The sequence below is a fragment of the Myotis daubentonii genome, chromosome 9 (genome assembly GCF_963259705.1).
Source record: "Myotis daubentonii chromosome 9, mMyoDau2.1, whole genome shotgun sequence".
Taxonomy (NCBI): domain Eukaryota; kingdom Metazoa; phylum Chordata; class Mammalia; order Chiroptera; family Vespertilionidae; genus Myotis; species Myotis daubentonii.
In genome coordinates this window covers 77,896,151-77,909,018 of record NC_081848.1, presented here as the reverse complement: position 1 = coordinate 77,909,018, position 12,868 = coordinate 77,896,151, and the positions used below count along the sequence as shown (strand labels likewise).

General features: G+C 37.6%; 1 protein-coding gene across 3 annotated transcripts in view; it reads left to right on the top strand.

Annotated features, from left to right (window-relative positions):
- Positions 1-12,868, top strand: part of HIPK3 (homeodomain interacting protein kinase 3) — a 69,749-nt gene that overhangs the window by 21,076 nt on the left and 35,805 nt on the right. For all 3 annotated transcript variants that reach the window (XM_059709742.1, XM_059709741.1, XM_059709740.1), the window contains exon 2: positions 1,833-2,928. In XM_059709742.1, coding sequence (XP_059565725.1) covers positions 1,835-2,928 — 1,094 coding nt within the window. In that variant the 5' untranslated portion in view covers positions 1,833-1,834. The remainder of the gene's footprint in view (positions 1-1,832; positions 2,929-12,868) is intronic.

The window sequence follows — 12,868 nt, the reverse complement described above, 5'->3', positions numbered from 1 at the left end:
ATGCGCAGTGGTGTTTTCTGTTTTTTAGCATGCTCACTTCTTTTTTCCATTATTTTTCAATCTTTTTGTCTCTGGTGCTGATCATAACATGCTGAGGTCACTTGTAGTCTATGATTTATAATTGTGTAATTTGACTAAAAATGCATCCTCCCATTAGTGAACTTAGTACCACCCTAACTGAGGAGAACGTTACTGTTTTTACATAGTGTGACCCTCTAGCTCTGTTAGCTTTGAAGCTATCAGATTAGAGAAGCATTGGTACATTGTACCTGATACAGCAATCTTATCTGTATATTTCATTTCCTGTTCCATTCTGTCTCCCTTTAAAGAGTGGTAATAAGTTCACTTTTGAAAGTGAACTGCACCTGTGTCTACTTGTTTTTAATATATCCTGGAAGCATAGTTGATAGATGTGTACAGAAAAGAAATCTGAATGGAAGGTTTTTATATAAACAGAATCTCAAAGGTTTACTTTGATATAATGTAGCTATTTGCTTATTTCCAATTGAGTGAAAATATTCCCTAAAATAACTTTCACCAAGGAGACTTTTTTTTGTTGGTTGTATTGCTAGTTTTTGTTGTGGTTTTGTTTTTGTGAAGTGTTGGCTGCAAATTTAATGCTTTGGTCTTTTGTCCCAGTTTTTTATGAGGTAACATTTTTGAGATTTTCTTTAGGTGAAAAATATGTTTTTCTGTCTTTAAAGGCTTTTGCTTTTTTGTTGTTATTTTCACTTACTACTTCTTGTAGGTGTTTATAAATCTTCAGTACTGATCACATTTTCATACCTGTGTCTTTAAAACAATGTCTTTTAGTTGATTTTTAAAAAAATATGTTTTTATTGATTTGAGAGAGAGAGAGAGGAAAGGAGAAGGTGAGAAAAACGTTGATGTGAGAGAGAGACATCAATTGGCTGCCTCCTGCTGGGGATGGAGACTGCAACCTGGCATGTGCCCTGACTGGGAATTGAACCCATAACCTTTTGTTATATGAGATGATGCTCTTAAAGCCACCCTGGCTAGGGCTTAGAAATTCCTATCTGTGAGTTTCATCATCTCTGCTTCTGAATCTATTTTTATGGGTGCAGGTACAGGAATGACTTATGCAACATTCGAAGTAGCTGAAGCATTGACTAAGTAGAGGTATTGACATGCTTATCATCTGCTGGAACCCAGTCCATCCTTGCTGCTTGACACAGTCGCTGCAGGGAAGAAACATCTGCACAGCATATGTTTCAAGGGACCTGGCTTATATGGCATACTGTTCTTAATATGTTTGCTCCCTTTCTTGGCGCTATGTGTTTTAACCAAGGTCACCTCTCCAAGAAAGGTTGTTTCCCCAGGTAGGGATTTTTCCCTGAAGTTAGGGAGGGAATAAAACCCCTTAACTAAGTGCCAGGTGGGTAGTTAATCACTTTAACTACGAACAATCATGCTTAAGCTACATAATCTTTACTCCCCGGAATGGAGATAAGAAACACCCTAACCTTTGGAATAGAGATTGACAGGATTAAAATCAACTGGTATAAATACAGATGTAATAAGACAATAAAACACAGAATTTGGCTGGAGATCCTGGCTAGAGATCCTGGCTAGGCTGCTGATCAACTGAACGCTGTCTCCGTGTCATTCCTTCTTCGCCGACTCCGTCCACACCTTTGGGGACCCCTGGACCTGCTGGGGTTGGACCCCAACAATCATCTTCAAGAGAAAAAAATCTTGATGGAATTTAATTATTTTTATAAATTATGGATTTGACCCTTAAAAGTTTTCTTTATGAGGGTTAAAATTAAACTTTCTGTAATTAATAAGTCCTTTTTCTCTTTCTTTTGCAGGTATGGCCTCACAAGTCTTGGTCTACCCACCATATGTTTATCAAACTCAGTCAAGTGCCTTTTGTAGTGTGAAGAAACTCAAAGTAGAGCCAAGCAGTTGTGTATTCCAGGAAAGAAACTACCCACGGACCTACGTGAATGGTAGAAACATTGGAAATTCTCATCCTTTCACAAAGGGTAGTGCTTTTCAGACAAAGATAGCATTTAACAGACCTCGAGGACACAACTTTTCATTGCAGACAAGTGCTGTGGTTTTAAAAAACACTGCGGGTGCTACAAAGGTAATAGCAGCTCAGGCGCAGCAAGCTCAAGTGGAGGCACCTCCGATTGGGGCGTGGAGACCTAGGTTACATTTCCTAGGAGGCCCTCAGCGATGTGGATTGAAGCGCAAGAGTGAGGAGTTGGATAATCACAGCGCAATGCAGATTGTCGATGAATTGTCCATACTTCCTGCAATGTTGCAAACTAACATGGGAAATCCAGTGACAGTTGTGACAACTACCACAGGAACAAAGCAGAATTGCACCACTGGAGAAGGTGACTATCAGTTAGTACAGCATGAAGTCTTATGCTCCATGAAAAACACGTATGAAGTCCTTGATTTTCTTGGTCGAGGCACTTTTGGCCAGGTCGTCAAATGCTGGAAAAGAGGGACAAATGAAATCGTAGCAATCAAGATTTTGAAGAATCATCCTTCTTATGCACGTCAAGGGCAGATAGAAGTGAGCATATTAGCAAGACTCAGTACTGAAAATGCTGATGAGTATAACTTTGTACGAGCTTATGAATGTTTTCAGCACCGTAACCATACTTGTTTAGTCTTTGAGATGCTGGAACAAAACTTGTATGACTTTCTGAAACAAAATAAATTCAGTCCCCTGCCACTAAAAGTAATTCGACCCATTCTTCAACAAGTGGCCACTGCACTGAAAAAGTTGAAAAGTCTTGGTTTAATTCATGCTGATCTCAAACCAGAGAATATTATGTTGGTGGATCCTGTTCGGCAGCCTTACAGGGTTAAAGTAATAGACTTTGGGTCAGCCAGTCATGTGTCGAAGACTGTTTGTTCAACATACCTACAATCTCGGTACTACAGGTAAGTGACAATTACTCTTTGGTTATTAAATAAATGCTGAAGTTATGCTAAATGAAATAATTTTGTTTGTATATGTGATGAAAAAAGACTGCTTCGGATAAATAAAGAAAGCAGCATAAGATCAGTTTAGGTTTGAGTGTCCATCGTTAGATGAATGAAGAAGATGTCACACACACACAGGTGTGCACACAGTGGAATATAATGCAGCATAAAAAATGAAATCTTGCCATTTTCAATTTAATGAAGTATAAGATTAGCTTTTAGTTAATTTTTTTCTGGACATGTTATTTTAAAATCTTATTTACCAGCATGAGAATAATAATGGTGTTTTCCCCTGCTCCCCTTTATACTCCATAGATTTTGTCTTAAGAGCTTTCAGTAGTCAGCATCTATAATAATAAAAGCGTAATATGCTAATTATACTGGACAGCTGAATGACCTTCCGGACATCCTTCCGGACAAAGCCATGGCTGCGAGGGCCGAGGCAACCGCCATGGCTGTGAGGGCCAAGCCCCTTGGATGAATTTCGTGCATTGGGCCTCTAGTATTATATAAAACCCCAGACTCCATCTGCTTGGGCTGTATATTTAGTTCATTTGTTAGTGAATGACTTCATTTTCCTGCATTATTCTGCATATCAGATTTAGTCCATGTGAAACATAGATTCCTTTTCTTTATTTGAAATCTTTTGGATCAGAGTAGGAAAAAAAAAGCTTTATTTAATTTTTATACTTGACATTATCTTTTTATAAAATGTTTCAAGAGAATAAAGGAAATCCTTTTCAAAGCAATCTAAAATGCTGTATATCTTATGATACTTGTTTCTGCTAGCATTAGGCCTTTGCACAAATGTTAGGCTCTGTTGGCAATGAAAAAAAACTATGAATAATTGCTAAGTATAATTAGTAGTTTCTAATTTGTTTATATATATTTTTTCAAGTAAATAATTTACCTGAATTTCAGAAGCTATACAATTGCGATGCTAACTTATAGATTCTGTGTTTAGAGTTAGAAAAAAGTGAAGTTTTTATTTGTAATAAACAAAAACTAGTGCAAGCATTTTGTTTGATGTTACCTGATGTTGATTGATTAAAAACAATGGGAAAAAACACACAAAAAGTTTGAAATGGGCTTTCTGTCAATTAAATACAAGAATTTGAAGAGTTAGTAAACATTAAGGTAGATTGGTGAAAATGTAGTATATTCCTTCGGTACTATTTTAATATGTAGTATAATTTTGCATGAAAAGCACATAACTATTATTTTTTAAATAGTTTTTGTAGTTTATATTTGAAAACATTGCCAAATCTGGCTTAATTTATGAGTGAGGTTATTTATAAATCTGGTTTGGCAATAAATGGAAGTGTCTTATTCTTGATTTTTTTTTTTTTTACTCTTTGTTAAAAATATATTGTATTTGAAAAATGAAAGGAGGAAGTGGAAACTTACCAAATTAAATATTTTTTGAGCTAATCACAGTAGGAACACATATACCCCAGGTTCCAAGGTAAATTATTTGTGTTTAAACACAGGTTCATGTGTTCTTTTATTTCTTTGAACTGTGCAACACAGAAATGTAGTAGGGATATCTTAAAATAGACAGGGGACAGTGGCCAGAAATTGTTGACTACTATAGATGGTGAGGCTGTCTAGCTCTTGCGGTGATAGAAGCCAGAAGTACATGCTAAGGGCATTGATTTGCTCAAGGTCAGCATGTTCTAAATTCAGCTGCTTGAGTGTGGTTTTTGTCAAGAACACATAGGGCTGTTGAATGCATAAAAGGTTTTAGCAGCAGAAGGTGCTGTATTTATGAGGTGGTGGCAACATTCAGGTCATGAATATCTTTTTTCTTTTTTTTTTTTTAAATATAGATTTTAGCTTGTGGTTCTGAGTCATTTCAGAATATAGAGACAAGAAAGTGGGCTATAAAGTAAGCTGTTATATTCTTTGCTACTGTACTAATACTATGTAATTTATCATCAACTGTTGAAGTAAAAAAATGTGTTCTATTTTGCATGTAATAGCTGACAGAAAGGCATGTAAAGGTAACAATGTAGGCTTATCAGTTTTTGTTTAGGGCATTCTCACCCCCTCATGCCTTTTTAGATCCTTAAGTTTCAAAGACAGTGTTTCTGTAATAAAATAAAGGTACATAGAATGACCCCCCCGCCAAAGTAATAACTGATATTTTATACAGAGTTACTTTATAAATAGAAATAACTATATACATAACCTGCATCATTTTTCCAAGTGATTTTACATTTATTTCCTGCTCTGTTTCTCATGTCTCTTCCCTGGGAGTTGAGTAAGACAATTGGTGGAATTCCTATTTAATAAGTAGAAAACTGAGGCTTATACACACAGACAGGTCCAAACTCACGCTCACAATTTTTGTTGAGCCCTTTTTGTTTGCTGGCACTGTGCTAGGTGCTAAGGGTACAGTGGTGATTAAAACATGATTTTATCACTTAATGGAAAACGATAGTTTGTCTCAAAATGCTAGGGAATTGGTGTGTGCACAGTACTATGGCCACCCAGAGGAGGGTGTTTAGCCCAATCTGAGGGTTCAGAGAAGGCTTTTGGGGAGAGATCACTCCTAAATGAGCCTCCAGAGGGGAAATAGGATTGACTAGTCTTTTTTTTTTTTTTTAATCCTTATCGGAGGATATGTTTTTATTGATTTTTAGAGAGAGAAGGGGAGAGAGAGAGAAAGAAAGAGAAAGAAACCCCAATTTGTTGTTCCACTTATTTATGCATCTACTGGTTGATTCTTGTATGTGCCCTGATTGGAGATGGAACCCGAAACCTTGGTGTATGGGGACCATGCTCTAACCAACCAAGGTACCTGTCCAGGGCTCCTTTTTCCTTTATTTATTTATTTAAAAATATTTTTATTGATTTCAGAGAGGAAGGAAGAGGGAATCATTGATTGGCTGCTTCTTGCACGCCCTCTATTGGGGATTGAGCCTGCAACCTGGGCATGTGTCTCACTGGGGAATCCAACCGTGACCTCCTGGTCCATAGGTTGATGCTCAACCATTGAGGCACACCAGCTTTTTCCCTTATAATGCCTTTTCTGATACTGGGAAACTTGACTCTCATTATCCACATATGTTACTTATTTGCTCGATTCTAGAATACATTTAAAGTAGTTTTGAAATTGCTAACCTATACCACTGCTAATTTGCCAACTAGAGTACAACTTTTATTTATAGTTCTTTTAGCCTCTTAGCCTTAGACTTGGAGTATGTGGTCATACTGTTGTGTTGATCAGAGTTATTTAGGTTAGTTCTTCCCCAAGCCTCTTCTTACCCACCTTTAGTATGATTATGTTATTTATTTAAAATATAATTAAGTTCATTTATTTGTACTTCATTCTGGGTCCCCCATTTGTTTATTTATTTGATTATGTGAAACATTAACATTGATCTAAAAATAAGAACTATACCAAAAGGTTATCTCAGAAGTGTGACATCCCCTTGCCCCCATCCATTCCACAGCATTCCTACCCAACCCATTTTGGTAACCCGTTTCATTAGTTCCTGTGTGTGTGTGTGTGTGTGTGTGTGTGTGTGTGTGTGTGTTACCTGTTCATATCCTTTGCCCATTTTTCTACTAAGAGTTTGGTTCTTTGTCCCTCAAAATTTTTAAACATATTTTTAAAATAAATTTTTATTGATTTCAGAGAGGAAGGGAGAGAGAGAAAGAGAAACATCAATGATGAGAGAGAATCATTGATCAGCTGCTTCCTGGGGATCAAGCCCACAATGGGACATGTGTCTTGAATGGAAATTGAACCCTGACCTCCTGGTTCATAGGTCGATGTTCAACCACTGAGCTAGACAAGCTGACCACATTCATTACTTTTGTGTGTGTGTGTGTGTGTGTGTGTAATATATTTTTATTGATTTCAGAGAGGAAGGGAGAGGGAGGGAGGGAGAGAAACATCAATGATGGGAGAGAATCACTGATCGGCTGCCTCCTGCACACCCCCTACTGGGGATGAAGCCCACAACCAGGCATTTGCCCTTGGCTGGAATCGAACCTGGGACCCTTCAGTCCTCAGGTGGATGCTCCATCCACTGAGCCAAATCAACTAGGGCCACATGCATTACTTTTAATAACATTGTAACTTGTTTATTTGTCCATCCTCACCTTGAACTCTTTTGAGTAATCACAGGAAACTTCCCTTCTAAAACTGGGTCCTGCTTATACCCATGAGTACCTAAGGTATTTAAGGTGGGAGTATTTGATATAATAGGTAATGGATATTTTTGTGATGTTACTTTTTGTGACCTTTAATTTAAAGAAATAAACACTTTTTTTTAGTAAAAATATATTATGGAGCTGTATTTTACCCAATAAATGTTCTATTACAAAAGTGAATGAATGAATGAGTGTGTTGCCCTGGCTGGGTGGCTCAGTTGGTTGAGCATTGTCCTGTGCACAAAAAGGTGGCGGGTTTAATTTCTGGTCAGGGCACATTCCTAGGTTGTGTGTTTGACCCCCAGTGGGACATATATGGGAGGCAACCAATCAATGTTTCTCTCTCCCCCTTTCTCTAAAATTAATAAAAACATATCCATGGGTGAGGATTAAAGAAAAGTGAGTTTGTTAATTCTGTAGATTGTAGATGTGAAATATGTAATATATGTAATGCCATATAAACTGGGCTGATTTGCAATTTTATAATAGGTTTGAAGGACTATATTCTAGAATTGCTTATAACTTAAATAGTTATTCATAGGTTAAAAGAATCACTTTTGTGATTTTTTTTTTTTTACATTGAGTAAAAGCCTGCACTTTTAGATGTTATCAGTGTTTTTCCTTGAACAACGTGGCTATGTCTTTAAGGTGCATATGGTCTCATGAATGTACTTTAATCGGATGTAATGATCTCATGGATTAGATGTCAGTCCTTACCTCACACACTTCAGAATGTAAGTGCCTGTTTGTTTCTGAATCTTTAGCATTTTCCTGTGAATGGAATTCAGCACCTTGGATGCTATTCACAGAGTGCCTGCTGCCATGGGAGAGTGCCAGTTCAGTGGCCAGTGAATAATTTAGGCGTCAGCTGGTATGATGAGATTGTATTACTTAGGAGAGAGAATCTAATATGTGTTAAACTTTGACATTAAAATAACATGTTTCTTTTGAGAGAAAACACTGAATTAAAAAAATTTTTGAATATACTCCAAACCCAGTGTACTAGATGAAAAATGGTTTTATTTAATGTTTTTAAAATTGTAATAGAGAATGTTCACTGTAAGAAAAGTTTAATGATAGAGAAGCCTAGGAAGTAAAGCAGGAATCATTTCCTCTTTATATTGTGGTTGTGTTTTATAATTTTTTAATAATGTATTTTATATTTTATTTAAACTCCTCTCTGATGTACATTTCTTTGGTTTTCTGATAATGCCACAGGGAACCTTCTTGTATGCCCTTGGGCATTTAGGTACATTTTCACATTTCCAGGACAATTGTTAGGTCAAAGGATACATACATTTTGCTGATGGCTGCTGCTAAGTTTCCTTCTGAAAATGTAGTATTCCAGTTTATAATTTCACTAGTAGTGTGTGAAAAGGTCCTTTTCTTCACACTGTTGTCTTTAAATAGGCAAAAAATAAAATAAAGTTTTAATTTTTTCATCACTCTGCACTACATTTAAAATTTTTAAATTGAATTTATTGGGGTGACTTGCTAATAAATAATATAGGTTTTAAATATACAGTTCTATAATCCATCATCTGTATATATTGCATTATGTGTTCACCACCCAAAGTCAAGTCTCCTTCCATCACTATTTATCCCTCTTTACCCTTTTCTACCTCCCCCCAACCCCTTGTCTTCTCTGTCATAGGTTATATTGGTAGGTGCTTTTCTTATGTGGAAAATGAGAATGTAAAAATGAACAGAGTTCATATAATAGTAACACTTATACGGCTTAGTACTAGTCACTGTGCTAGAAATATTTCATAATTACCCTTTACCCATGATAAGTAATGACATCATCTTTATTTTACAAGTAGGGAAGTTGAGATATGGTAAGCAACTTGCCCAGAGATACACAGCTAATAGATTGCAGAGTATGGTTTGAGCTCAGTTCTGCTTCCCCACTTTACCATGCTCCTCCTCCAGCGATTTCCCCTCATCTTTCTGAAGCTCTTCTCCTGAATGACACTGATGTCATGTTTGTTAATCACCAGATTTGATGGATTATTTTTTAAAGTCCCCATCTGGCTGGACCTCTCTCATTCAGCTTGTGTTAGTGCTTCCTTTTATTGAAACTTTCTTTGCTATGATGTTTTTCTCTGTTGTCTTAGTGTTTTACCTTTCACATTTAGATCTGCCATCCATCTGAAATTGGTTTTTGCATGCGGTATGAGGTAGGGATTAAGGCACATTTTTTTTCTCATATGGATATCCCTTAACTGAGCACCATATATTTATTATTTCACTCCACGGTTGTGACAGCTTCATCAAATGAGGTGACCTTATATGTGTGGGTCCATATTTGGACACTGTTATTCATTGTTTTGTCTATTTCTTTAATTGAATTTATTGGGATGACATTGGTTAATAAAATTATGTAGGTTTCAGGTATATAATTTTTCAGTACATCTCTGTATATTGCATTGTTTGTTTACCACCCCAAGTCAAGTCTCCTTCCATCACCATTTATCCCCCCTTCATTTTGTCTATTCTTAACACCAGTATCACAGTGTCATTAGCATAATTGACAGTATAGGTCATTCTACTTGATCTTCAAAGTACTGCTTCTGGTCCTTTGCACTTCTAGAAAAAAAGTTGACAACCTTTTTTTTTTTATTTGTTATTTCCTCACCTAAGGATATTTTTCCATTGATTTTTAGGTAGAGTGGAAGAGAGAGGGAAAGACAGAGAGAAACATCGATGTGAGAGAAACACATGGATTGTTGCCTCCTGCACGAGCCCTGATCAGGGCCTGGACTGGGGAGGAGCCTACAACAAAGGTACATGCCCTTGATCGGAATTGAACCCGGGACCTTTTGGTCCAAAGGCCAATGCTCCACCCACTGAGCCAAACCAGCTAGGGTCCAACAACTTATTTTTGAAGTAGGTTGTCCTCTAGGTATACTTTGGGCATTATTATTTTTCAACATTTTAAAGATGTTATTCTACTGCATTTTAGCTTCCATTTATATGTATAGAAAATTGACTTCTTGCCCTAGCCGGCTTGGCTCAGTGGATAGAGCGTCAGCCTGCCGGCTGAAGGGTCCCAGGTTCGATTCCGGCCAAGGGCACATACCTGGGTTGCAGGCTCGATCCCCAGTAGGGGGCGTGCAGGAGGCAGCCGATCAATGATTCTCTCTCATCATTGATGTTTCTATCTCTCTCTCCTCCCTTCCTCTCTGAAATCAGTAAAGAAATAGATATTTTTTAAAAACAGAAAATTGACTTCTTTGATGTTAACATGTCCTTTTTCTCTTCTCTGACTGCATTTAAGTTTTTTTCTTTGTGTTCAGTTTAATCAGTGGACTTTGTGTCTAAGGGTGTGTGTGTGTGTGTGTGTGTGTGTATGTGTCTGTTAAATGCACTTGGCCTATTTTTAAATACCACCCTCCTCAATATTTTACTGTGAAACTTTTCAAAGTTACAACTAACTTTAAAGGATTGTACAGTGAACATGCACTTACTACCTGGATTCTACAATTAACATTTTGCTACTTTGGCTTTATCATAGATATCTCTCCATTTATCATTTCATCTTTATATGATGAAGTAATTCAGAGTAAATTTGTGGATATCAGTACACTGTGTTATGAAACACTTAAGCATGTCTTTCACACAGTAGTTCAGTGTTTATTCTTTTTTTGGAATTAAGTTTTATATACAGTGAAATGCAAGTTCAGTGAGTTTTGGCAAATGCCATACACCTTTGTATCCCAAAGTTCTATCAAGATATAACATTATCACCTGGCTCGGTTGGTTGAGTGTCATACCATGCAATAGGAAGTCGCTGGTTGGATTCCTGGTCAGAGCATATGCCAAGTTGCAGGCTCTATCCCCAGTAGGGGGTGTGCAGGAAGCAGCTGATGGATGTTTTTCTCAACAGTGGTTCTATCTCTTCCTCTCTTTGAAGTCAATAAAAACATTTTTTTTTTTTTTAAAAAAGATGCAACATTATCATCACCCTAGAGCAGGGGTCCTCAAACTACGGCCCGCGGGCCACATGCAAATACAAATATTGTATTTGTTCCCGTTTTGTTTTTTTTACTTCAAAATAAGATATGTGCAGTGTGCATAGGAATTTGTTCATAGTTTTTTTTTAAACTATAGTCTGGCCCTCCAACGGTCTGAGGGACAGTGAACTGGCCCCCTGTTTAAAAAGTTTGAGGACCCCTGCCCTAGAGAGTTCCCTCATGTCCCTTCCCATTCAGTGCTAGTCTGTCCCTCTTGCCCCTTCCATATGTAATTACTGATCTGAGTTTTTAACCACATTATTTTTTCCTATTCCAGAATTACATGTAAATGTAATGATACAGCGTGTACTATTCTGTTTAAGGTTTATTTCTTTCAACATAGTAGTTTTATGACATTACTATTTTGTTTCAGTAGATCATTTCTATTTTAGTTTTTATTGCTGAGTAATTTTTCTGGCACAGGAAGATTTTTAGGCTCACCTTATACTTTCCCTTCCTCAACCATAAAATCAGCCATTTCTCCAAGGAGCTTTAGTAGGGCAATGGTATCTAGAAATCAAGAATTTGTTGTTTTAAAGTGCAGATTCCATATATCCTAAGAAACCCAAAGTACCAATCAGAAAGAATGTATGCACCCCTGTGTTCATAGCAGCACAATTTACAATAGCTAAGATCTGGAAACAGCCCAAGCGCCGATCAGTAAATGAGTGGATAAAAAAGCGGTGGTACATTTATACCATGCAATACTAAGCAGCAGTAAAAAAGAAGAATCTCTTACCGTTTGAGACAGCATGGAGGGACCTGGAGAGTATCATGCTAAGTGATATAAGTCAGAGAAAGACAAGTATCACATGATTGCATTCATATATGGAATCTAAGTAACAAAATAAACCGATGAACAGAGTGGATCCAAAGACATGGAAGCATGGAACAGAGTGGGGAATCTCAGAGGGAAGGCAGGGGAGGGTGGGTGGTTGGGTGGGAAGTAATCAACCAAAGACCTTATATGCATATATTCATAACCCGTGAACACAGACAATAGGGTGGTGAAGGCCGGGGGCGGGGGGCGGACAGGGGGGGTTAAAGGGGGGGGGGGATAAAAGAGGACGTATGTAATACTTTCAAAATAAATAAAATAAAATGTAGATTCCAGTTTTATAGTGAAATTTCCTAGCATTTCGTCTACTTTCTTGAACATTGGACATTACTGTGCAAAGAACTCTGGGTGATAGTACCTTCCTCCAGAGATCATTGTTTTTCATTCTGGAAGCCAGGTGGAGTATGTAGATCATGATATTCCAAGTGAGGCTGGTCTATTTCAGTCTGCCCTTGTTCCTAGGGTGTAGGCCTTTGTGGTTTCAGTGGAAAAGCCTGGAGTACCTGCCAAGGCCCCTCCTCTTGCTTGGCAGGTTCGGAATTCCAGTTCTGCTTTCCCAGCCCAGTGGGACAGTTGCAGGCTCTAGGCCATTACTCTTTGTTCAGCCTCTATGCCTCACTGTTTGCTGGTGACTACCTCGAGGAAATGTGTAAGGCTCACTTTAGTAAGTTTTCTCTTTACTCTGGGATTTTGTTTCCTTAAGTCCTAGCTGTCGTCTGATCTCTGACTTCACACAGCCTTTTTTTTTTTTTTTTAATCAACTTTATTTCTTAGAGCTGTTGAGGTTCACAGCAAAATTGAGCAAAAACCAGAGTTCCGTATATATCCCTTCTCCTTCCACACACATACAACCTTCCCCATTATTGACATCCCATACCAC